Source organism: Liolophura sinensis, chromosome 11, assembly GCF_032854445.1.
Source record: "Liolophura sinensis isolate JHLJ2023 chromosome 11, CUHK_Ljap_v2, whole genome shotgun sequence".
Taxonomy (NCBI): Eukaryota; Metazoa; Mollusca; class Polyplacophora; order Chitonida; family Chitonidae; genus Liolophura; species Liolophura sinensis.
In genome coordinates this window covers 24,908,961-24,936,309 of record NC_088305.1, presented here as the reverse complement: position 1 = coordinate 24,936,309, position 27,349 = coordinate 24,908,961, and the positions used below count along the sequence as shown (strand labels likewise).

At 40.4% G+C, this 27,349-nt stretch overlaps 2 protein-coding genes and 1 long non-coding RNA gene across 3 annotated transcripts; 2 read left to right on the top strand and 1 right to left on the bottom strand.

Annotated features, from left to right (window-relative positions):
- Positions 1–310: 310 nt before the first annotated feature.
- Positions 311–6,275, top strand: LOC135477437 (uncharacterized). Its single transcript, XR_010445197.1, has 4 exons — positions 311–404; positions 1,864–1,970; positions 2,738–2,906; positions 6,141–6,275. It is a non-coding gene; the product is annotated as an uncharacterized LOC135477437 (long non-coding RNA).
- A 1,202-nt stretch (positions 6,276–7,477) lies between these two features.
- LOC135478009 (uncharacterized) lies at positions 7,478–9,880 on the top strand. Its single transcript, XM_064758259.1, has 3 exons — positions 7,478–7,714; positions 8,210–8,325; positions 9,304–9,880. Exons 1-3 carry the CDS (start codon positions 7,678–7,680, stop codon positions 9,481–9,483), a joined length of 333 nt encoding a protein of 110 aa, XP_064614329.1. The 5' UTR covers positions 7,478–7,677; the 3' UTR covers positions 9,484–9,880.
- Positions 9,881–25,444: 15,564 nt separating this feature from the next.
- LOC135478230 (filaggrin-like) lies at positions 25,445–27,349 on the bottom strand. Its single transcript, XM_064758501.1, has one exon. It carries the CDS (start codon positions 27,347–27,349, stop codon positions 25,445–25,447), a length of 1,905 nt encoding a protein of 634 aa, XP_064614571.1.

Genomic DNA, 27,349 nt, shown 5'->3' with positions numbered 1-27,349 from the left:
CCTTCCCATGTACGACCGAAGAGGACTTTGGCGTAATATTGCCATCAAATCAGTTTACTGGCTTATTTATGTGCTGGGTGTGTGCCAAGAAACCGGTTTACGTGAACTGGTGCGATCACATCCGGGAGTGGGGACATCCGGGATCTGCATACTATCTGTAAGAAATACAATAAAGTGAAATTGAACACGGCAGCTTTCAACCACGATTCTCACGTGTGCTTTAACTCTTTTAACCGCACGATTAGCCGTTTGTTGATGCACTATATAAAGGGCTTTGCTGGTGCCCAATACTTGCAGAGTACTTCGGTGAGACGTCACAATGAAGGCTGCGAAGATTTTGCTCTTTGCTTTCTTAGCAAACGTTCGTGGACAATATATAGAACTGAACTCTTTTACTTTGGGTGGTAAGTAGCTGACATTTTAAAGATAAGATAATGTTTACTATATTTTCTCAGTTTTATTTGTGTCTTTGTTTTTTGGAGTTCTATTTTCCGTATATTTCCGTATTCCGTATACAGATGTTTCCTGGTCAAGTAAACTTCTAAAATGTTGGCGGGAATCATGGACACATATGGTTCCTAGTCATGTAAACTCCTAAAATGTTGGCGGGAATCAGGGATACAGATGTTTCCTGGTCAAGTAAACTCCTAAAATGTTGGCGGGAATCAGGGATACAAATGGTTCCTGGCCAAGTAAACTCCTATAATGCTGGCGGGAATCAGGGACACATATGGTTCCTAGTCATGTAAACTCCTAAAATGTTGGCGGGAATCAGGGATACAAATGGTTCCTGGCCAAGTAAACTCCTATAATGCTGGCGGGAATAAGGGATACAGATTTACCTCGTTATAAAGGTGTCAACGCAATAACCATTCAAGGACATATCTCAAAAAACTTTTCTTTATTTTTCATGATATTTCTGTTGCAATAAAAATATTTTAATGTAATATATTATCTTTCCTAGGGTAATACAGCACTTGCAAGCAAACCTTGTCTCTGTAATCGTGATGAGAATATATTGTAATGTTTATGTATTTAAATTAAAAAATAATCTTTCACAATGCCCAATTGCATCCCTTTGATAGAATTCTTTTCTTTAATTTAGATTAATGTTTTAACGAAAGCATGGTAATGTTGAAAGATTAACGTAGGTACAAATTGAGCTACCATAATCCAGTGTCTTTGAACAAGATACAACAGTCTGTTCCTGGACGCGGTATCTTACAGTCCAAATTGTTGCAGAGGAAATATGGTAGATGATTACCATACGATCTGGAACTCATTCCTGGACTACGAATTTGAACTTTGATATGGAAGATCATGCCTGGAATATCCACTGTGTGCCCGGCATCATTGAAAACTGATGACCGCTTCTCTCTTGTGTGTTACCGGCTTTATTTCTTATTTGTATAACTTCTTACATACCTTTGTCTATGGGAGCTAGTGTTAAACGTTTGTTTATCGACTTGGAACGCCCTTTACGGACTACGAATGGTATATGAATGTCGGACATGACACTTATATTTACATTAGTTAAAACTTCTGCTGATACATATAGGATCTGGCAGTCTATCTGATGCAAAGTATATTGTCGAGGAACCGAGCCTCATAGACAAGAGTTCAATATGAAATCGGATCTTATTCACAATGTAGCACCAGGTATTCGAGTTTCAGGCACAAGAGGTCAACAGGCACTCAAGTCTCATGTTCCATATATGGCTACGTATTTAACTCCCATGCACAAAACTGAGGATGGCGGGAATAAGTGATACAGATTTACCTCGTTATAAAGGTGTCAACGCAATAACCATTCAAGGACATATCTCAAAAAACTTTTCTTTATTTTTCATGATATTTCTGCAGAGTACTTCGGTGAGACGTCACAATGAAGGCTGCGAAGATTTTGCTCTTTGCTTTCTTAGCAAACGTTCGTGGACAATATATAGAACTGAACTCTTTTACTTTGGGTGGTAAGTAGCTGACATTTTAAAGATAACATAATGTTTACTATATTTTCTCAGTTTTATTTGTGTCTTTGTTTTTTGGAGTTCTATTTTCCGTATATTCCGGATAAGTCGAGGCTTGATACACTGATTTATGAATTTCAATCATTGGTTTAAATAAACACGGAAAAAAAAACATGTGAAATGCAATAAGGTGTTTGATTCGCTCTTTGATCGTTTTATTTGATATGGTTATGGTGTTTTGGTTTTGTTCTTTTAATTTGTAGTTTTTATCAATTATTTACCGATAATTTTAGTTTATTTCACTGTTGTCAGTCTTTCTTAATCTATACCGTGAAGTTTTCGCTGACTTATTCCATTAAGGCGTTGTTCTCAACACAGCCGTTCAGCCCTCAGTCAGTGGTGTTGCGAGTTCGAATCCAGCTCTTGCCGCTTGTTATGATGCAAGTTGTTTATCAGGTACATGTACCTGATAACAGACCTTAGCGGCTGCCAGGACCGCCCTCAGCCGTGTACTGCATCGATTAGCCCGAAACCCACAGCTTTGGGATTTAGGACAAACCATGTCAAAACTGTTCGAACCAAGTTGTCTAGTAACTAAGAAAAACATAAATACATAAATATGAAAGCGATTGGTTTTTCACGATCGATGAGCTGAATAATGCCACAAACAGTGTGTAAGTTTAATTGTTTCAACAAAAAAGAGCACATGTCCAATAAAGAAAGAAACATTGTTTTCCTTCATTTCTGTCTTTTTTTTTTTTTTTTTTTAGTGCTTGCGCCGGAAGTGGCGTCCCAGCTTGAGATTTTGATTCAAAACGACTTTGTTGCGGTGAACAAGACGATAAGTAATCTAAACGACCAGTTCAAAGTATGCACTGACCTGGTCTCAAGAAGACATGAGCAATGTGGGAATTGCATCAACGAAAATTGCCAGATCAAGTGAGTTATACATGTATAGCCAGTCATTCTGCTGCGGCTTTATTTTTGTTTATTTATTTGATTGGCGTTTTACGCCGTACTCAAGAATATTTCACTTATACGACGGTGGTCAGCATTATGGTGGGAGGAAAACGGGCACAGCCCGGGGGGAAACACACGACCATCGGCAGACCTTCCCACTTACGGTCGGCGAGGAAGCTGGACTTGAACTCACAGCTACCGCATTGATGAGAGGCTCCTGGGTCTTTACGCTGCGCTAGCCACGGAGGCCCCGCTGCTGCTTTAAGTCAGGCAATGTGCTAGGGATATGGGGCCACCAAGCCATTTCTAACTTGAGTCAAAATTTAAATCCAATTCACAGAGCTTTGCTTTTCAAAGCTGAAATTTAAATTTTAAGATAACACTGATGAGGTGGACCCAACTTTAATTTATAAAGCCGAAAAATAAGCTTTAAGATCGTATATCAAATTTCGAATTAAGTCGGAAATGGCTTCGTGAAATCGGCCTCTGATGAACTGACCGATTGACGACTACTGAATTATCTCGGGTCAATCAGGAAGTGGGCTAATAAACCTCAGTGTTGACATCTTCTCCGACAATCACCGCTTGACAGTGACGGTTACATCGAGCACGTTAAATTGTCAGATCGATCGCTAATATCGGCAAAATTCACGCAAAAAATATAAATGATCTCGTTGGACTGTCCAGATTTCTCTGAAATTTTACCACAGAAGAGTGAGTAGCCTAGTCCGTTATCCCACTTGTCACTTACACTGGGTTAGCCAGTCAGCCTTCAGGCGGTTCAGTCCGTGGGGTAGTATGCCTCCCGAAACCGGACAAAAGTGTTGAAAGCTGCATATTATGAGTCCTGTCAGCACATTCTCCGATTTGTGCGCAGTCGTGTATATATACACCCAGGAAGTTCACGTGGAATAGAATCTATCCTACCTCCTTAGATGTATTAAAAAATACTCCGCATGGCAGGGTTATAATAATAATAATAATAATAATAATAATAATAATAATAATAATAATAATAATAAGAAGAAGAAGAAGAAGAACAACAACAATAATAATAATAATAATGGTGTAAAACACTAATCAAATAAATATTTTACAAAGATGCATTGTTCACTATAATGTCTGTGTCAATAAACTAAATCAAAACTAAAACCTCTCAGTCCAGTGTGTAAGTGGTCACAGCTCTTAATTAGAAGAGTTACAGGCATCAAGGACTGTGACCAATGACATAGTGTAGGACACAAAATATCCACATGTGTGATGCATAATGGATAATTGTCTGACACCATGGTTTGGGTCCCTTTATTTATTTATAAGATTAGTGTTTTACGCTGTACTCAAGAATATTTCACTTATACGACGGCAGCCAGCATTATGGAGGGAGGAAACCAAGCGGAGCCCGGGGGAAACCCACGACCAGGTTGCTGGCAGACCTTCCCAGGCACGGCCGGAGAGGAAGTCAGTATGAGCTGGACTTGAACTCGCGGCGGCCGCATTTGTGAGAGGCTCCTGAGTCACTGAGCCGAGCAGGCGCGCTAACCTCCTAGACAACGAAGGCAGTGTGTCCGTTTATAGCTTTATTGCAAGCTCAATAAAACCATGCAAGAAAAAAAAAATCAAGTATTATACGACGTTATGCTTGGGCATAATTTTTTTTTACTACAGACAGCGGGTCATTCGATGTTGGTACTTCTCCTACATAAATTTCTGAAGCTATACGTACTTGATTTTAAATAATATGGTACGAGTTAATGGACCCGTGCTTTTCTCATGCACAAAAAGAACACCACAAAGACTATGGGACCACCATAAAGACGGTAGGAGCCTGACGTCTAGCTTAACTGTCGGAACACTGTGTGAATGTATAACGTGGGCTATGGAGAATGTCAATAATTACGTTACAGGCGTCAAGTCAAAGACTAAAATGTACTGGAGTTCCCCACAACAACTAACACGTAAAACGGATATTACGGAGTGAAAGGGACATGGCGTGTTTCTCTTTTTTTAACTGTACGTTTTTGTTTTTTTCCACTTTTGCAGACGGAGTTTTTCTTTTTTTAAGCAGGTGCCCCCACCCCTACCTCTCCCTCCAAAAAGGAAAAATGTCCAGAAAAAGAGATCGGGGTGGATTTTTTATTTTAAGCAGATAAAAAAGGCCCAATCCTATATCTTTTTCTTAAAGTTTTTCTTTTTTTCATCTGCCTAAATAAAAAAAGAAAAACTCCAACCTGATCTCGTTTTCTGGAACTTTTATTCTTTTTGGAGGGGGAGGGGGCGTGGCTCAGTTGTCGCTGGCGCAGCATAATGACCAATGCGGTCGCTATGAGTTCAAGCCCAGCACATACTGGCTTCCTCTCCAGCTATGTGTGGGAAGGCCTGTCAGCACCTGCGGATCGTCTTGGGTTTCCTCGGGGCTGTGCCCAGTTTCCTCCCACCATAATGCTGGCCGCCGTCGTATAAGTGAAATATTCTTGAGTGCTGTGTAAAACACCAATCACATAAATAAATAAATTTTGGAGGGTGGGAGGGGGGAGGCTGGCGACCTGCTTTAAAAAAAGAAAAACTCTGACTGCAGGAAGCGGGAAATGAACAAATCTAATCTTGATACATCAAAATGTGGTAGGGGCCTCTGTGGCTCAGTTGGTTAGCGCGCTATAGCGCACCGTATTGACCCAGGAGCCGGCGTAAAATACCAATCACATAAATCAAATCAAATCAAATAAATCAAATCAAATCAAATAAATCAAATCAAATCAAATAAATCAAAATGTGTTTTTTTCTAATGATCAAACTTAAAAATCGAAAAAAAAAACCTTGCGACTGTCCTTGGACACATTTTCAATTCAAACGCCTCCTTTTTCTGCTACGGCTTTGTCAGGATGATTTCTTGGTACTTTGGTACAAGGGTTCTCCACCATCTCAAACTTTAACCGTATTTCTATACTTGAAAACGTATATAAACGTTGTTGTTTCATTCTGCCAGATTTGGCAATTGCTTTTCTTGGGGTCAAAAATTGTTTTGTGACTTATTAGATTGATTTTCAGGCTTCTGTACCCAGTGGAAGAAAAGGCGACCAACAATTAATTCTAAATGTCCAGAAATACCAGAAGTAAATGGCGTTCGTATTAATTGAATTGAAAATATAATATTTAATCAGTCATTTGGTAGTTAAATAATATGTCAACCAAAACCTGATAATTATATCGTTACAGGGCCCATGAATGCTCCGTGCATGTAGACATGAAGAAATTGCCATGCCAAGCCTCTCCTACGGCTTGTAAGGTTATAAATGTGGTGAAGAAGGCTGCAGAACTTGTGAAGAAAACTGGAGACAAAATCAAAAATGGTCTCAAGAACATACTTGGTAAGATATTTTATCTTTTCGTTTTATTGGCTGAATGTTACAAATAACCTTCATTTAACTGTACAAGGCTTGATGGGCCTCCTTGCATAGGTGGTTAGCGTGCCAGCGCAACGCAATGACCAAGGAGCCTCTCACCAATGCGGTTGCTCTGAGTTCATGTTCAGCTCATGTTGGCTTTCTCTCTGGCTGTATGTGGAAAGATATTTCTTTCTTTCTTTCTTTATCTATTTATTTACTTGATTGGTGTTTTACGCCGTACTGAAGAGTATTTCACTTATACGACAGCGGCTTTTTGGTTCTTTGATATATTGAACTAGCCATTCTGATTGTTAGTAAACTTTGACCTCTGTAGTCAGCGATGTTTGCGGAGTATAAGATAGAGGTAGGGGTTTTTTTCTTCAGATTTTGTTACCAACTTTGTAAAAAGCAGCCAGTAAATTGGACTTCATATTAATTTAATTCAGTCATTCAATCCTTGAGCATTCCTTGTGTCTTTTCATCATCAATGAAAGCACCCAATATCGAGTTCAGTATCTTGGGATGATCAGTGGTCAGTACCGTTTATAAAAATAGTACGGTAGTATATTTATTCCTTTTCTTTCCAACTAGTACGGAGACTCACTATTGGTAGGGCATTACTATATCACAGCTTTTTTTTAAATTTAATAAATTCTTCGTCGGTCGTATTGCACAAACACCCACGGATACCCACCTCTATTGTTTATTACTAAATCCAATGCTGTGTTTTACTTGTTAAACCGTCCGCTTCGGGAGCGGTAGATCCAGAGTCAATTCTGGGTCGAGTCACACCGAAGACTTTAAGAGAGGAAGTTGTAACTTCTTCGCTTGGCGTTGAGCATGAAAGGGATAGTGGAACGACTGGTTGAACCGTTACAGTATAATGATTCGAGTGGGGCAGCTTACTTGCCTTCAGTAAGGCGTCTCAGTGAAGCAGCACTAGATAAAAGAACGGTGAAAATCCGTCCTGCAACAAGGAGGCACATTACATCCACTTTAAGGATTTCTTTGTCGTCATATGACTGAAAATTTGTTAAGTACTACGTTCAAGCGCTCACTCACTCACTTGTTAAACTACAGGGGGAATACGTCTACGCAGAGTCTCACTTCCCCGGATAAGGCTTCCGAGAATTAGATTGCCGAGAATCCGGTTGCCGAGAGTCAGGTTGCCGCGGATTAGGTTGCCAAGAGTCCGTTTGCCACGAATCCGAATCCGGACGCCTCGAATCCGTTTGCCAAGAATCCGCTTCCGAAGGGGATGGGGTCGACGGAAGCGCCAGTCGGCAGATCCTAGTTGTGAGGACCTGGAAAGCAATGGAGAAACAGCTTGTCTGGTCTACGCGGCGCAGTGTTCTGTCTGTTCCGGAATGGATGAACCTGACGAACTGGTGTTACTTGAGAACGGTAAGTCAAAATTGTTATGCAGGTGAAACAATCTCTAAGTATTTATTACACTGTTAAAACTATTATGGGGCTCGGAGACATAATTTAGACTTCGAAATAAATGATCAGTGGACCACAGGTTTCTGTGAGAAGCCTTACCCGATGCAATTTGTTCACTTCAACTGTCAAAAGGCACAAATAGTTTTGCGTGCTACGAGAGAAAATTCAACAACTCCAGACGACAAATCGCACCGTTTGAACGCGATTCGTGATCTAGTGAAGTTCGTGAATAATTTGCCGAAAATCGCTGGTTTACGACGAGGTTTATCAAGTTCCTGGCTGAGCAGCGGGGGTTTATCGCGGACCTTCCGGTTTCCTCTACTCATAAAACTGACTCCCATCGCGTAACAGAATAAATTTTTATTAATTACAGGCGTTAAGTGAAATATTCTTGAATATTGCGTAAAACACCAGCAAATAAATAAATTATTTATTAAACGTATTTATTCGTTTCAGTGTGCGGCAAAGATGTGACAGCCATTTTCAGCAGCTTGCAAGCTAAAGAGGAAAGGCTTATCAGATTGGAAGAAATATTTGATATCACTAATTCCAGTGTCTTCAGTATCACTTCTGTAAGTACTGAATATCCAACAGTCCATTTAGACTCAAACAACATACAACTCTTATCCAGAAACATTTAAAATAGATGTGAATACTGCCTGAAGATAATCGTTGCGTTGGAACTTTTCATGGACTTAAACAACAATTGAACAACAGAACCGTAGCTCCTTATTTCAATGCCTCTAACAGGAGGGAATGAACGAGATTGTTTCAATTAAGCACGCGAAGCAGGAATCCTTTTCTGAGAAGCTTTTTAAGAACACTTTCAAGAACGTGGTTATTATACACAAAATTCTTCCTAATTCTTCCAACAGCAAATGTTAACATTGTTTTTGCTACAAAGGCACAAATAAATACACTGAAAAATGACATCAGACCACTAATGTAAATCGGATGTCTTGTTTTGGGTTTGTTCTTGTTAACAAACTTTTTCAGAGGCAAATTCATTCACTCATTTACCCATTTAATCATCCGACTATTTCGTTCATTGGGGTGATCGTTTTATCCATTTCTTGTTCAGTGATTTTCTCCAGCATTTGATAACTCAAGTCCCATCCATTCAGGAGAGAATACTGATAAGCTGAGTTTTGTGTGCACAAGTAGGTCATAGCCTCATTTACATATAGATGAGAACTTCCCAGCTTGTTGAGGGAATGTGACCTGTTGATCTGTTCAGGATATAATAATATGTTTGCTCAAGTAGGTCTTGGCCTTGCTTCAATATCGATAGAAAATCCTTGTTACTTACTCTTACAGACAGGGGAGACTATTATGTCAAGTAACATGCGCACTGGTAGGCAGCTGTCCGATGTAAATTTCCCTAGTACGTATTTCTTTAGACAAGGGAGAATATCGTGTGAAACTATGTGTGTACAAGTGGGTTATTCTGGTTTAAATATCAACAGGTATTTCCCTATCTTTTACGTAAATATGACCTCATCCAGTCAGCCAATCATTCACTCAATCAATCAATCGATTCATTTTTTCAGATCCAGTTTGACCCGTCCCAGTATAATGCTGAATCCTTAGGATACAACGCTGTCCGTGTAGGATACTCTCTCCTAAGAACCTCCTACGTGGTCACCATGAAGGATCCGGTTAATCCGACAAACCCTGTCGCCGCTATCCCAGTCATTTCACAACTCCTGTTTGAAGAGCTGGTAAAATAAGTTTCATGCTTACCGCATAAAACCAGCTTAAAATCTCACTACCAGTTCTGCCCGGTTTAGAAAGTAGTCCCAACTGGTAGAAAGTTTTTAATTTTCTGTAGTTACTGTCAGACATCTTAATACTTATACTTTCCAAAAGATAATTAGTCACTGTAAGAAATCTTATCACTTGTTCTTTTTAGTAGCTAATTAGTTACTGTAAGAAATCTTATCACTTGTTATTTTTAGTAGCTAATTAGTTACTGTAAGAAATCTTATCACTTGTTCTTTTTAGTAGCTAATTAGTTACTGTAAGAAATCTTATCACTTGTTCTTTTTAGTAGGTAACTAGTTACGGTAAAGCATCTCATTACTTGTCCCTTTCAATAGCTAATTAGTTACTGTCAGGCATCTTATTTTTTGTTCTTTTTAATAGCTAATTAGTTACTGTCAAACATCCTATCACTTGTTCTTTTTAATAGCTAATTAGTTACTGTCAGGCATCTTATTACTTGTTCTTTCTAATAGCTAATTAGTTACTGTCAGGCATCTCATTACTTGTTCTTTCCAATAGCTAATTAGTTACTGTCCGGCGTCTTATTACTTGTTCTTTTTAATAGCTAATTAGTTACTGTAAGAAATTTTATCACTTGTTCTTTTTAGTAGGTAACTAGTTACTGTAAGGCATCTTATTATTTGTCCTTTTCAATAGCTAATTAGTTACTGTCGGACATCTTATTACTTGTTCTTTTTATTACCTGATTAGCTGCTGTCAGACATCTTATCACTTGTCCTTTTTAATAGCTAACTGTCAAACATCCTATCACTTGTTCTTTTTTAATAGCTAATTAGTTACTGTCAGACATCTTATTATTTGTTGTTTTTAATAGCTAATTAGCTACTGTTAAACATCCTATCACTTGTTCATTTTAATAGCTAATTAGTTACTGTCAGACATCTTATTACTTGTTCTTTTTAATTCCTGATTAGCTACTGTCAAACATCCTATCACTTGTCCATTTTAATTGCTAATTAGTTACTGTCAGACATATTATTACTTGTTGTTTTTAACACCTGATTAGCTACTGTCAAACATCCTATCACTTGTCCTTTTTAATAGCTAATTAGTTACTGTCAGACATGTTATTACTTGTTGTTTTTAATACCTAATTAGCTACCGTCAAACATCCTATCACTTGTCCTTTTTAATAGCTAATTAGTTACTGTCAGACATCTTATTACTTGTTGTTTTTAATACCTGATTAGCTACTGTCAAACATCCTATCACTTGTCCTTTTTAATAGCTAATTAGTTACTGTTAGACATCTTATTACTTGTCCTTTTTAATTGCTAATAAGTTACTGTCAGACATCTTCTTGCTGTTAAAAAAAAGACCCTTACTGCATGAGGTCGTACTGCACGGGTAAAACGTGTGGCCATTCGCCAACATTTTGCCCTCTATGATGTAGTCTTCAATGTATGAGTAAACCCGCAGGACAAATAAATACATCTGTAGTCTGCTAATGACCGTATGTTAATTCAGCCAATTTTAGTCGAGTAAATCTCCTAACATACATAACCTGCTGTGTGTAACTAACACGACTGTAACCGGTGGTTCCGGGGTTCCACTGCAAGTCTAGGCATACCGACATGTGGAATTTTAAACTCTGTTGAGGTTATCGCTACCTTTCTGGGTTATCACTACCTTGTTTGGTTCTCACCGTATGAAGAATAAATCATGGACTGTTGTCTGTATAATGTGGCTGGATGCGACATAGTGTTCCAGTGAGGCAGCACTAAAAAGATGTGGACACTGGTCACAGGAAGACACAGGCGTGATGTGAAGCGATCTATCATACATACAAAGGAGTTAGACTAATACAAACCCGGTTGCTGTGAGTTCAAGTCCAGCTTGTGCTGGTTCCTCTCCGGCCGTAAGTGGGAAGGTCTGTCAGCAATCTGTAGATGGTCGTGGATTCCTCCCGGGCTCTTTCCGGTTTCCTGCTACCATAATGTTGGCCGCCGTCGTATATGTATGGCGTAAAACACCAATCAAATAAATAAACATGTCAATAAACACACCGAATAGAAAAATAGACACTCGCTTCTTCGGGCTACTGGAAAACCATTCGGACAACCGAAAATTAAGAAGCGGATGGCCAAAGGATGACCACAAAAATACTTTTTGACCACTGAAACTATAGTCCACAGCTTCAGGCCAGGAGTTTTCTTTAGAAAAAGCCCCAAACTTAGGTAGGAAAAACGTCTCCGAATCATTAGGGGAACGTCCGTGGCCCAGTGGTTAGTGTGCTAAAGGCAGCACAATGGCTCAGAAACCTCTCACCAATCAATCAGCCAGTCAGTCGCGATTTCAGTTTCGCATGGATGGAAAATGCAGGTACACATTTTAATGAAATTATTGCTAAGTTAAAACAAAGACGCACTTTTTCATCTCGGATGTCGACCTGAAAGTGTGAAGCAATGAAGGTGTTCAAATGCATGCGCCACTAAGAACTGCGGTATATTCTGCGTATGTAAGTATGTACAGTAGTACAGACTACAGGCTCAAAAAAACTGCAGATTTCACGGTTACCTCAACTAGAAACGCCCATGACGTGACGTATAGTCACAGCTGAGCGAAACTGTAGATCCGGCAACTCAGCCCTCTAGAGTGATGTAGTTGACCCAGCTGAACAAAACTTGGAGACGGAGCGATTATCCGAGGCCCATGAGGTGACTTAGCGGAAATAGGAGTCCGGCTCGGCCTACCCAGACCCCTGGCGTGATTACATGTACATCAGCTGAACGGAACTGGGGGTCCGACATGGTCATACCAGTCCTATGACGTGACGTAGTTACCACAACTAAACGTACCTGGGGGTCTGCCACGGTCATTTCAGGCCCATGATGTGATGTAGCTACATGTGCCTGCGCTGAACGAAACTGGGGATCCGACATGATCTTCCCACGCCCGTGGCGGGACGTAATTACACGTACCTCAGGTGAACGGAACTGGGAGTGCGGCACGGTTAACTCAGGTCCATGATGTGACGTAGTTATATGTGCTTGAGCTGAAAGGAATTGGCAGTCTCACACGATAATCCAGGGCCATGACGTAGTTACATGTACCTGAGCTGAAAGGAACTGGCAGTCTCACGCGATAACCCAGGAATATGACGTAGTTATATGTACCTGGGTTGAACGGAACTTGGGGTCCGGCACGGTCAACCCTGCCAATGATGTGACGACACAGGCAATGTCATCCCAGGCATGTCAGGCTCATTATGTGACGTAGTCACCTGAAGTGGATGGTAATTGATCTCGAGCTTGGTTTTCGCTGACGATGACGTAATGGAGTTACCGCAATCATTGGATATTAGAGAGCCATGCTAACGAAACTTAATCTATAGTCTCCAATAATAATCCTGTACTCGCTGAATCACATTTCATGAAACATGAATGATTTTCTTCATAATTAAACGTAAGTCATTTTTTTCCCTTTCAGGCAAGAATGTCTCTGTTTTGATAAATGTGTGTCAGGGACTCGTAAAGTGTAGAACCAAAGCACCTGATTGGCTTGATCGGAAATATATGCCTTGTCTTCTTAATAAAGATCATTTTATTATTATCCATAATTATTTTAGTAAGATTCCCTTATGATTTACAACAAAGGTAAAAGGTACAACATCAGCTACTTCTTGGAAAATTTCGTACAAATTAGATATTTTAGGGTTTTAGGCAACGTACTAAGTAACTGAATAAACATGTTATTTTTTTTCAAGTGGTAAAATTGAAACATTTCCTTTTCATTCTATTTTGCGTTATTTCTAAAACCAATTTCTGACAAAATGCATGATATGTACATGAATGGAATAAATGTATTCATAAGATAAATACATGGGCGGCTATGATTTTTTTTTCTGGCAGATGATTCAGTAGGTGAGTTTTGACATCGAACTCTTTCTCAAACGGTAAAATAATCCCTACTGTATCATATGAAGAAAATGTCTAGAATGTTCGGCTCCGTTTGTTGACATGAAAGCAACGATCACTTGCCTCATCTTCTTCTTTCAGGAACTTCTTAGGTGCATAAACACTCAGACCCCCACCCCCACCCACCCCCGTCAAAAATCTCACCGCACCCACATCCTAGTGCTCTCTATCGTTCTTTTTCTATAAACAACATTGTGTGAAACTTTTTAAGACACCCAACTTTACAGTAAATGGAATCAAAAATAGTTGCATCTTTACATGCCGTTTTTGCCTTTCGTGATAAAACAAGTTCAAAGTTGCAATTTCCCCGTGAGTGACAATTTGATACGTTGCGAAACACAATATGTGCAAAAGTTATTTTCTAAAAAGTCACGCTTCACGATTAGCTGATTTAAAAAAAAAAAAATACAGGATCCAATCATTCTCAGAATGCTCCATTGTGTCAACAGGAACTGGAATGAACGTGTGAAACACCTGGATCACTCGTACATTTACAGCAGATCAAAGCATGTGGTTCACTAATCAGTTACTGTAACAGGTCACCATTGTGTGGGTGAACGATTCTGGAACTTGGATTGAACAGTAGATAAATAAATAGTTTTCCACATCTAAAAAACCAATATATGTTTGTTCATCTATCTGAATGGATCGCAAAAAGAACCTTTCACTTTTACGACAGCGGGCAAAGCCAACCGACAATAGCAAATATTTTATTTCAACCTATGTAGTGCAGCCTTAATGGCAAAATCATGCCGCTGAAAACATGTGGGGCCTATAGGCCAGTCACCCCGTATTCCGCGCACCTCCAAACCACTCTCCGGGACCAAACGTACATGCCATCTTCCTTCAGGGAGAGCATATTTCAAACTTAAAAATCATTCTAACATTCCACATAATGCGGGTACATGTAGAATATTTTCTGAAATTTAATACTACTAGCTGTTTTTCGTAAGCAAAACATTGTTTGATTAGCGAATATCGATTTTGGCTAAAAATCTCCAGTATAGTTTAAATGAACGACCAGAGTGTTATAGTCCACAAATCCATTAACACAATGGCTGCGAGAAAGAGGGGTGTGAATTTTACAGTTAATATTTTATCAAACGATACAGGATTAATTTGTGGATCAGTGTATACAGTTTAGTCAAAACAAACCATTATCATAATACACATCCCCACGGTTTGATTTGTTGTATCCTTCAGTACAAACTAAACAAAGGACAAAGAAAGTACATGAGATAAGAAATTAGAAAGCACTGATACGAAGAGAAGCAGTCAATTATTTTTATTGATGACGGAACGACGCATTGAAGGGTTTACTCACAAAGCGCTAATGTGTATTGTTTTATGTGTATCAAAGGTAAAGAATCTGGTACACATTTAAAGTGTATCTGCATACATATGATATGTGCAAGGCACACATTATTTTCCTGTGCACATTTGTTAATTTACTGTGTACCTGTAATACAGATCTTTTGTATTTTGGCTTATAACGAGTAACCGCCGAATGAATTAAAGCAGTATCCGAAAGCTATAGTTCATGCATGCAATTTGTGGCTGGAGAGATCAGGCAGGTGCGTCATTGTAAAGCACGTGTTTTGTAGTCAACATCTCGTAGACAGCGAGAACTGCCATCGCTGAATGTCATCGGTCGGAATCCCCGTACCAGCGATCATACTTCGATACCACGTTCCCGTACTGTTCGTTCTTACACCGTCCATGTATTAAGGCGTAAATGATGTTCTTCAGGGTGTCTCCGATATTCCCCCGACAACTTCTAACAGCGCCTATCACACCAGCTGAGGTGTGCCAGTGGAGACTAAATGGGTAAAGTCAAAACATACGGAGATATTTATTTACTTCTTTTATTTATTTATACATTTATTTCTTCGATTGGTGTTTTACTCCGTTCTCAAGAATATTTCACTTATACGACGGCGACAAGCAAACTGCGCAGAGCCAGGGGGGAACCCACGACCATCCGCAGTTGGCTGATAGACCTTCTCAACATATACAATCCAAGCCATATGTCCGACATTCGTGTCTCACTCGACGACCCAAAATACGGGGTTTAAGTCAATAATTGTAAGATCCTTTCCACAACAACACCAGTTACCAAAGAAATATGAATGGGTTAATACAGTGATAGTAAATAAAGCAGGCCATATGTGAGTGAGATCCAGTCGATACTTTTCAGTGATGCAAGGAAGAGAGTTGACAGTATAGGCATGTGATTCGAATCAACTTTCAAACCAGAGGTCCGTGAGAAATTTTCAGATCGAACACAAAACAAGTATCTCAGCTGCCTTTTTATTGTTACATTAACTGTTTATAAAAGCGGAATTTGATACAGCTTTGATATAGAGGTCTTCAACGGTCTGTCCTTATTTTTGTCAGAGTGTTATACTTGTGACCGAATTTATAAAACTCAGAATGAAAGCGTTTGGTGGAGTATTTTGGACACTGGAGTATTTTTTAACTAAACGTTTGTGACGCAGAGAGAATATCACATCTTTACGAAAACGCTCTCTAAATCTGGCCCTAGATTTCTAGTCTATAGTTAGCGGAGCTAACTTGTGGAACTTTCATGAGACGTAAATACAAAACAATCAAGAACACCTATCCCTCAACCCCAACCCCCACCTCCGTCACCCGAAGAAGGTATAAGATAACTTCATTTTGACCTTTGTGTCGTTTGGGGTGGGTGGTATGGGTGGGGGAGGGGGTGGTTTGGTTGTGAGGAATTTAAATGTACACTGAACAGGTTTACTGTTGTCTTTCAACACCTGTGGATAGAACATTGATCTGTCTTATCTGAATGTAATCTGGATTTATTTAGTTATTTATTTATTGGATTGGCGTTCCGCGACGTACACGAGAATATTTCACTATACAGTCATGCGAAGGCGGCCAGCATTATAGTGGGAGGCAATCGGGCAGAGAGCGAGGGAAATTCAAGACCATCTGCATGTCGTTGGAAAGCCTTCCCCCATAAGACCGGAGAGGAAACCAGCATTACATAGGTTTGAACGCACAACGATCGTATTGGTGAGGAGATCATTGTGCTGCATTTGTGCACTAACACGCCAACCGTCTGTAAATAAATTAAGACAGCTGGCTATGTATCTACGCGTGCTTACGGACAAATCGTCTCGTAGAATGTCTCCCAGTCTCTCGTAGCATTCACTTCAATCATGGTGGTATATCGAGCAACAGAGTGAGTGATCAGGCAGTCCCAGAATTCAGCACTGCTATCGTTGAAACACGAAGCTCCTCTAACATAAACTGGGGAATAAATAAACAAATACAGATGCATTCACAAGTATACCGGAATTTGTCAGTTATGGCCAGCTATGATCAGTCTGTCTAACTAAATCAGTCTGTTCGTGAGAATGATGGTTTCTAAAAGTACCAAGGCCACTACCATTCAATCTTTGTAATTAATTATTTTTTCCACGTTTTTGTTATTTCGTTATTAATTCACTTTAGAAAAACTGAGTTAAGCCAACGTGTTTTGAGACAAGGCAGTTTTAAAGAAGCACCCCTCACATAAACTGGAGAACAAACATATAAATACAGATACATTTACTAGTATACCAGAATTTGACAGTTATTGTTACTTATGACATATTTTAACTGAGTCAGTCTGCTCGTGAGAATGATGATTTCGAAAAGTACTGAGGCCACTACCATTCAATCTTTGTAATTAATTGTTTTTTCCACTTTTTTGTTATTTGGTTATATATTCACTATATGTAAACTGAGGAAAAGCAACGTGCTTTGCGACAACATATGAGACAATTTCAAAGGTCTGTAATTGCGTACGTCCACCACTATCACTCCATAATGGTAGTGTATATGCGGATAGAATCATGGAGGACAATAGATTCAGATCTTCAGAGCGTTCAGAAATCATGGAGGAAAATAGACTCAGATCTTCAGAACGTTCAGAAATCATGAAGGACAATAGACTCAAGTCTTCAGAACGTTCAGAAATCATGGAGGGCAATAGACGCAAGTCTTCAGAAGGTTCAGAAATCATGGAGGGCAATAGACTCAAGTCTTCAGAACGTTCAGAAATCATGCAGGACAATAGACTCAGATCTGCAGAACGTTCAGAAATCATGGAGGACAAAAGACTCAAGTCTGCAGAAGGTTCAGAAATCACGAAGGACAATAGACTCAAGTCTTCAGAACGTTAAGAAATCATTGAGGACAATAAACTCAAGTCTTCAGAAGGTTCAGAAATCATGGAGGACAATAGACTCAGATCTGCAGAACGTTCAGAAATCATGGAGGACAATAGACTTCTTCAGAACGTTAAGAAATCATGGCGGACAATAAACTCAAGTCTTCAGAACGTTAAGAAATCATGGAGGACAATAGACTCAAGTCTTCAGAACGTTCAGAAATCATGGAGGAAAATAATCTTCTTCAGAACGTTCAGAAATCATGAAGGACAAAAGACTCAAGTCTTCAGAAGGCTCAGAAATCACGGAGGACAATATACTCAAGTCTTCAGAACGTTCAGAAATCATGGAGGACAATAAACTCAAGTCTTCAGAACGTTCAGAAATGATGGAGGACAATAGACTTCTTCAGAAGGTTCAGAAATCATGGAGGACAAAAGACTCAAGTCTTCAGAAGGTTCAGAAATCACGGAGGACAATAGACTCAAGTCTTCAGAAAGTTAAGAAATCATGGAGGGCAATAAACTCAATTCCTCAAAACGTTCAGAAATCATGGAGAACAAAAGACTCAAGTCTTCAGAACGTTCAGAAATCACTGAGGACAATGAACTCAAGTCCTCAGAACGTTCAGAAATCATGGAGGACAATAATCTTCTTCAGAACGTTCAGAAATCATGAAGGACAAAAGACCCAAGTCTTCAGAAGGCTCAGAAATCACGGAGGACAATAGACTCAAGTCCTCAGAACGTTCAGAAATCATGGAGGACAAAAAACTCAAGGTCCTCAGAACGTTCAGAAATCATGGAGGACAATAGACTTTTTCAGAACGTTCAGAAATCATGGAGGACAAAAGACTCAAGTCTTCAGAAGGTTCAAAAATCACGGAGGACAATAGACTCAAGTCTTCAGAAAGTTAAGAAATCATGAAGGACAATAAACTCAATTCCTCAAAACGTTCAGAAATCATGGAGAACAAAAGACTCAAGTCTTCAGAACGTTCAGAAATCACTGAGGACAATGAACTCAAGTCCTCAGAACGTTCAGAATCATGGAGGACAATAGACTCAAGTCTTCAGAAGGTTCAGAAATCATGGAGGACAACAGACTCAAGTCTTCAGAAGGTTCAGAAATCATGGAGGACAATAGACTCAAGTCTTCAGAACGTTCAGAAATCATGGAGGACAATAGACTTCTTCAGAACGTTAAGAAATCATGGCGGACAATAAACTCAAGTCTTCAGAACGTTAAGAAATCATGGAGGACAATAGACTCAAGTCTTCAGAACGTTCAGAAATCATGGAGGACAATAATCTTCTTCAGAACGTTCAGAAATCATGAAGGACAAAAGACTCAAGTCTTCAGAAGGCTCAGAAATCACGGAGGATAATAGACTCAAGTCCTCAGAACGTTCAGAAATCATGGAGGACAATAAACTCAAGTCCTCAGAACGTTCAGAAATCATGGAGGACAATAGACCTCTTCAGAACGTTCAGAAATCATGGAGGACAAAAGACTCAAGTCTTCAGAAGGTTCAGAAATCACGGAGGACAATAGACTCAAGTCTTCAGAAAGTTAAGAAATCATGGAGGACAATAAACTCAATTCCTCAAAACGTTCAGAAATCATGGAGAACAAAAGACTCAAGTCTTCAGAACGTTCAGAAATCACTGAGGAAAATAGACTCAAGTCCTCAGAGCGTTCAGAATCACGAAGGACAATAAACTCAAGTCCTCAGAACGTTCAGAATCATGAAGAACAATAAACTAACATTTTCAGTATTATCAAGAATCATGGAGGAGGACAGACTCAAATCTTCAGGAGTTTCAATTCGTGAAATGATTTCAATACTCAGTTACCTCCCACTAATTCAGTGACAACGCCAACTGTATGTCGACTACATGTACGTTCTCTGTTTCGTCTCTCGGTCGCTACAGGAACCGCCTAAATATCTATGTAAGTCAGTTTTCTCTGCGTGTTTTACAGCCGTTACCCTGCCGTTCTAGGACTGTCTCTCACTGACTGAAGCTAAATCATTTACAGTTTCTACCCCACACTTTTCCACACTGTGAAAACCTCTCAACCACTAACTCACTGAACATGTAAATCCTTACCTTCTCTATGGTCAGAAGCCTGTAAAGGCGATCCGCGTGCTCTCTTGATCGTAACCTTGCATGCTTAGGAAGGATTCGTCTTCTGGACAATCTTCGATTAGCTCCGACAAACAATTTTCATAATCCTGGTAGACACTTGAGTTAAAACGAACAGTATGGTGTACATGTCGTTTTTCCAGACCGTTGTTATAGTCTTTTCAACTGTTTGAAGAAACTAGTAAACTTACTGTAAATACACTGTCATTACAATTTTGTATTTTACTGAAAATTTGCTGGCAGATTATGTTATAGTGTATTTCCCTATAGATAAGCATCTCTATTTTGAATGTAAATAACCTGTATCAGCCAGACGCATGCAATTAAATAGACAAGGTGTTGTCCAAGTACAACAAAGTCTCCTTCGCCATCAAAGTGCTATAAAATGCCAGTCAAATATAAACCATCATGGTGTAAAGTTACAGGAGAAATGTGTCCGCAAATCGATGGTAAGTCACCTCCTTAAACCTACTGCAGGTACTTGCGTTTGTACAATGTTTTTGTAGATCTACTGGGTTAATCATTGTATTTTTGTATATACAGTACTTTTTCTGCCGTAAAGCAATGCCTGGGGTTTAACGCCGTACAATTTTTCAGTCACATGACGCGGAATCATTTAGTGTGTGTCTTCGTGTGGAAATAACGCCAAAGAGCTGCCTCCACTGAGATATCATTCCGTAGACACCAGACAAAACACACCGCCACATTACACTGACACTGGTTCACTTAGCTAACCGGTCAATGCTGGGCACAAAGTGAGGCAGTAACGAGTACCATTCTTAAAGTCTTTGGTGTGACCACACCGGGGTTTGATGAGCTGTCAGTGACACGTAAGTGTCTGTTTACGCAGCATAACGTTCGTTCAAGGCCACAAGCACGTTCTTCACCGATATACAGTGCGCATATCTTTACGAAGCACATGGTAATGTTTGTCAGTAACTTCGTAAATCGGTGGTTTACCATTGTCACTCCGGCTTCTTTGATGCACAAAAATAATCCACATTGTATAATCAGGTATGTAACGGTAAAAGATAGTCAAATAAATAGAGCCTTCTATAAACAGTGTTCGATTCACAGACCATGTGCATATGCGTCATTGCAAACGAAGAGTTACTTGTGCCAGCTAAACATTCATATATATAATTATACTCTCATAGCCGAGTAGGAAAACGCTGAGCCGAAGTTTTGATGTTTGTCTTCCGGGTTTGTTTGTAACAGGCTGGTTCAGCGACCAAACAATATGTGGATAGCGCGCTAGGTCAGCGTAATAAGCCAAGAGGCTCTAACTAACGCGGTCGCTGTGGGTTCAAGTCCAGCTCATGCTGGCTTCCTCTCCAGCCGGACATGAGGAGGTCTTCCAGTAACCTGGGAACGGTTGTGGGTTTCCCCAGGGCTGTGCCCTTTTTCCCAAGACCATAGTGCTGACCGCTTCGTATACGTGAAATATTCTTGATTACGGCGTAAATCACCAAACAAATAAATAAATTAATAAATATAGCATTTGCAGAGCCATTACAGGAACAATGAAAAGAGTTGAGAAATATCTACAAAAGAAAATATATAAGAATATTTCTCTGTTGTTTTGAGAAATTTTATAAAGTTAATTGTGACTTTAAACAGCCTACCTGTTGCCATAAGAATGAGAAATACTCCCATATGTCGCAACGTCTCCATGTTGGTCCACGGCTCACTTGGAAAATGAGGGAAATATTAAACACTAGTGTTTTATTGCCTATTTCCTCCGATCACGTGGGAGGTAATGGTGCGCATGCATTCATTTAAATATGTGTCGCTGTAGTCCATTAAAAGTGACATGTGTTGAACGCATTAACAAATGGGCATACGGAAACTACACTCAAAAAATTAATCTGCTCATTTTAACAAAGTCTTTTGTCTGAGTGATGCTAGATTTTATTCCGTTATTATAGCATGATACTGTGTTCTATTCAATATAATATCCTATTAGTTTAATAGAATCTTTCTGTCTGTTGGATTAATAGAATATTGCTGTTATATTTAACACGATAGTGTGTTACAATAGCAGAATGCATTCTAGCATTACTCAGACAACAGATTATACTTTTGAGTGTGCTGTTGTACTAATTATGAGCAACTATAGTTGTTTGGAATGAATGGATGTGTTGGTGTGTTATTAGACTGAAACCATGTATGCATGTATGCTGCAGGTTTAACGCCGTACATAACAATTTAGTTATTAGGTATGTGTACATTGATGGTGTCTTCTTGTTGCAGGGCGAGACCATGCCGCCAAAGTGCTGCCGCTACTAATTTATCATGCCAAGGACACCAGACATGACACCCCACAAATGTCACATTATACTGACACCGAGCCATCCAGTCATGTTTCCTTGCTCTAACCTTTCATTGCTGAGCGCCAAGCAAGGCAGGAGCTAGTGCCATTTTTAAACTCTTTGACCAGACCCCGCTGAAACTTTTGGGGAATGAATATATTATAAGTGGTAAAAAATACATGTGCTGTGGTATTAAGGAATAAATATGTAACTCTTTCAGACAAATATGTGAAAACAGTTAAAACACATAAACACAAAGTTTTATGTCGTATCCATATTAAGATATTACATGTGCAAATCTGAGTCGTATAAATAGAAGCTGTTAACCGAACTTTGCATGAATTGCTGGTATGATAAAACATGTTCGCGCTAAGCAAATAATGGAAACGAATTTACTCTTGTACATATTACTGAAACGTTCAGAAGTCATCGAAAAAAGGTAGAAATCCACGTGACCCTTTGCCTTACTCTGAAATCTTCGAATGCGCAAAACACCTAGGAAAAAAATTGACAGTGCTGAGAGAAGTCCCTGTGCTTTGTTACGTTTTCAGGTAATTTTAAAATATTGTGATAATCGTTTCTGTTTTGTGGAAATAGTTATTACTTCGAATTTCACTAACAGTTGTAACATAAACAGCCTACATCATATGAATTTTTCAAAACATAAAATAAGTGGCCGATGTTCCACGACCTGGATTCGAACGCGTTAGGTAACACATGCGCAATTCAGGCAGTTGGATCCAAGATTTGTCTCCGAACTGAAGAGTGAAGGAGTACTGATTGGGTAATTCTACCACACAGGCAGTTTAGGTTGGTGACACTATAAATACCTAGCATGCTATTTTACACCTGTTTAAAATACATCAATTATTTTTCCGTTTTGGACAGAACTGAAAACCTTTGCCCAATGCTACTATTACAACCACCCCACCCCCCTTCAACAACCCTCTCCCCCCTCCTCCCGACCCACCAACCCCCACCGGAGGCTATCTAGGTAACAAAATGCTAACATAGGTATTTCTGCCATAGTCTCTCCAGCAGCCTTCAAGGTACAGTGAACTAAGTTCGAATCTTGGTGGTTCTTTGTTTTTTTCTTTGGAAGCATACATACTGTGAGTAAAGACATAGGTCACCTTGCAGTATATAAGTTTTATGTTGAATTAAAATGGATAATTGTTTAGGTATGGTATACCTAACATGTGGAAACTGCAGCGATATCATACGTGAATCCTGGTTAACATCACATGTGGTCGTCTATCATCAACATTAGCATATTACGGGTAGAGGACTTATAAACCTGGAAGCTACATTTATTATATATTTATTAAAGTGATTGGTGCATTTTTTCAGAAAGGTACAATTGTGGTGCAGTGATTTTCCCACTTTACAGTGTTTAATGCAAAAAAGATATTTCAGTTTGACTGGAGAAGGCCGCTATATTTCGATTTTGTGACCTAAACATCGCTTCAATGCACTGGGGTCTAGTCCCCGTCTGACCATACCAGGACCATTACGACATAAATAGCAAGGAAATCTACACACCCGTCTAACCTATAAGCTTCATTTTCGATCACGCGCCTTTACGCATAATTCGACGGTACAGAGACAAAAAAAGGAGACAGTAGGCACATTTCCGTTTAGAATGCTTTAAGCTTATTTGTACAAGCATGAGTTGTCTCCCATGGTATCTGTGTATTCCAGAACAGGGTACATGCAAGTACATCTCATGTATACTATGTAAAGCTTTGGTGGTCTTCCCGTGAATATGACAGTCTTGATTCTTTTCATCACTTATGTTGACACAGACTACAGTGCTACTGAGTTTTGGATGCATTACACAGATGGTTTATCTTAACTGATTAAGGGGTCCCCATGGCCGAGGGGTTAGCACGCCAGTGCAGCCCAGTGACCCACTAGCCTCTCACCAATGCGGCCGCTATGTTCTATCATCCTGACTTCCTCTCAGGCCGAACGTGGGAAGATCTACCAGCAACCTGCCGATGGTCATGGGTTTCCCCCGGCCTCTGTTCGATTTCCTCCCACCATAAGGCTGGCCGCCGTCCTATAAATGAAATATTCTTGAGTACGGCGTAAAACACCAGTCAAATAAATAAATTAACTGATTAATTCATCATGTTGTACTAACAGGCCTGGTTATGCACATTTATTCAGCAGCGTTCAAACAGTGCGATTTATGCCATCGACTCATCGAGTTAAACTTGTCGAAAGAGAAACATGACAGGACCTTGTAGAATTCGACAATTCCACGGGGGGGGGCGGAGATACAGGGTCAGTCCTTTGTCGGGTCACATCGAAGACATCGAAGTTGTCTCAGAAGGTTAAGTCGTTTCAGTGAAGCAGAACTAGATAAGAGAGCGGTGGAAATCCGCCCAGCAACAAGGAGGCACATTACACATCAATGCACTCCCGGCACTCACTCTCTCACTCACTCATAGTAGTGAGAGCTACTAGTGTATGTTCTAGATGGTGTGTGAATTATTGCCATTTAAGCATTTACATGAAGAGATACAATAAAACCATAATCGAGGTAGGCCTGAAATGACATGAGGACGTATTTCACCGGTTACGTGTGATCATTTGCCACGATACCACGGACGGTGTTAAAAATCCTATAATACAGGAATGCCACCTGGTCCTCGCATCATGAAGCGATCTATGTCTTAGGGCAGAATTTCAGATCACTTTAAAATTGTTATTTCTGATGTAACAAGATGAAAATATTGCTTGACAGCGTAAATTCTGGGTACGTTTTGGTAAAAACTATTCCGAAAAATTAACGAAAAGAAACAAACCAATTTTAATGATTAAAATTTTTACTTTTTTTCTAAGATCGCTTGGTGACCCCGGGGCCTAATCTTCACGAAATTGTTCACATTAGCGTTAGCACAACCGCTTAAGAGCCTGTCATCGATGCAGCCACTGTGAGTTCAAATGAAGATCATGCTGGCTTCCTCTCCTGTTGTACGTGGGAAGGTCTCCCAGCAACCTGTGGATGGTCTTGACCTTCTCCAAGGCTTCACACTCTGTGCCGTAGTTTTTTATACTCTATAGTCGAATTAGACGAATCGTTACCACGGATCACATCTAGTGAACGTGGTTGAAAAAATGACAAAATTGTGACAACAGTGTACTGATATGGGTAAACGACCCATTCAACTATATCTATTTCTTTTAAAGATTCGCCTGTATTCAGCTCTTTGTAAAATCAATCATACTCGTCAACAAAACCGCCTTTAGCCAATGCCAAGTCATGCCGCCTGATTCATGTTTAGTTACCATGCAACCTTTGCAGTCTTGCCGCCTGATTCCCGGTTAGCAGTCATGTCACCTTAGATGGCATGCGGTCTGACCCAGGGTTAGCAACCATGTCGCCTGATTCATGGTAGTTATTATCCTTGACGCCTGATTTGTGGTGGTTAACATCCTTCACGCCTGATTTGTGGTGGTTAACAATCATGCCGCCTGATCCATGGGTTTTAGTAGTCATCCCGCCTGATTCCCGGTTAGCAGTCATGCCACTTGATCCTTGGTAGTCAAAAATCATGCTGCCTGACTCATGGTGGTTAGCAGTCATGCCGCCTGATCCATGGTGGTCAAAAATCATGCTGCCTGACTCATGGTGGTTAGCAGTCATGCCACCTGATCCATGGTAGTCAAAAATCATGCTGCCTGACTCATGGTGGTTATCAGTCATGCCACCTGATCCATGGTGGTCAAAAATCATGCTGCCTGACTCATGGTGGTTAACAGTCATGTCGCATGATCCATGGTGGTTAGCAGTCATGCCGCCTGATCCATGGTGGTTAGCAGTCATGCGGCCTGATCCATGGTGGTTAGCAGTCATTCCGCCCGATCCATGGTGGTTAGCAGTAATTCGGCCTGATTCATGGTGGTTAGCAGTCATGCGGCCTGATTCATGGTGGTTAGCAGTCATGTGGCCTGATCCATGGTGGTTAGCAGTTATGTGGCCTAATTCATGGTGGTTAGCAGTCATGTGGCCTGATCCATGGTGGTTAGCAGTTATGTGGCCTGATCCATGGTGGTTAGCAGTTATGTAGCCTGATTCATGGTGGTCAAAAATCATGCTGCCTGACTGATGGTGGTTAGCAGTCATGCCACCTGATCCATGGTAGTCAAAAATCATGCTGCCTGACTCATGGTGGTTAGCAGTCATGCCACCTGATCCATGGTGGTCAAAAATCATGCTGCCTGACTCATGGTGGTTAACAGTCATGTCGCATGATCCATGGTGGTTAGCAGTCATGCCGCCTGATCCATGGTGGTTAGCAGTCATGCGGCCTGATCCATGGTGGTTAGCAGTCATTCCGCCCGATCCATGGTGGTTAGCAGTAATTCGGCCTGATTCATGGTGGTTAGCAGTCATGCGGCCTGATTCATGGTGGTTAGCAGTCATGTGGCCTGATCCATGGTGGTTAGCAGTTATGTGGCCTAATTCATGGTGGTTAGCAGTCATGTGGCCTGATCCATGGTGGTTAGCAGTTATGTGGCCTGATCCATGGTGGTTAGCAGTTATGTAGCCTGATTCATGGTGGTTAGCAGCCATGTGGCCTGATCCATGGTGGTTAGCAGTCATGTGGCCTGATCCATGGTGGTTAGCAGTTATGGAGCCTGATTCGTGGTGGTTAGCAGTTATGTAGCCTGATCCATGGTGGTTAGCAGTTATGTAGCCTGATTCATGGTGGTTAGCAGCCATGTGGCCTGATCCATGGTGGTTAGCAGTCATGTGGCCTGATCCATGGTGGTTAGCAGTTATGGAGCCTGATTCATGGTGGTTAGCAGCCATGTGGCCTGATTCATGGTGGTTAGCAGTCATGCGGCCTGATTCATGGTGGTTAGCAGTCATGTGGCCTGATTCATGGTGGTTAGCAGTTATGTGGCCTAATTCATGGTGGTTAGCAGTCATGTGGCCTGATCCATGGTGGTTAGCAGTTATGTGGCCTGATCCATGGTGGTTAGCAGTTATGTAGCCTGATTCATGGTGGTTAGCAGCCATGTGGCCTGATTCATGGTGGTTAGCAGTCATGTGGCCTGATCCATGGTGGTTAGCAGTTATGGAGCCTGATCCATGGTGGTTAGCAGTCATGTGGCCTGATTCATGGTGGTTAGCAGTCATGCGGCCTGATTCATGGTGGTTAGCAGTCATGCGGCCTGATCCATAGTGGTTAGCAGTTATGTGGCCTGATCCATGTTGGTTAACAGTCAT

What these genes read in the sequence shown, in the direction of transcription:
- LOC135478009 (XM_064758259.1), top strand. Translation starts at nt 7,678, where the DNA reads ATGGATGAACCTGACGAACTGGTGTTACTTGAGAACG. An exon ending in ACTGGTGTTACTTGAGAACG is followed by an intron (nt 7,715 to 8,209) that starts GTAAGTCAAAAT and finishes TATTCGTTTCAG; the next exon opens with TGTGCGGCAAAGATGTGACA. An exon ending in GTGTCTTCAGTATCACTTCT is followed by an intron (nt 8,326 to 9,303) that starts GTAAGTACTGAA and finishes TCATTTTTTCAG; the next exon opens with ATCCAGTTTGACCCGTCCCA.
- LOC135478230 (XM_064758501.1), bottom strand. Translation starts at nt 27,349, where the DNA reads ATGACTGTTAACCAACATGGATCAGGCCACATAACTGCTAACCACTAT.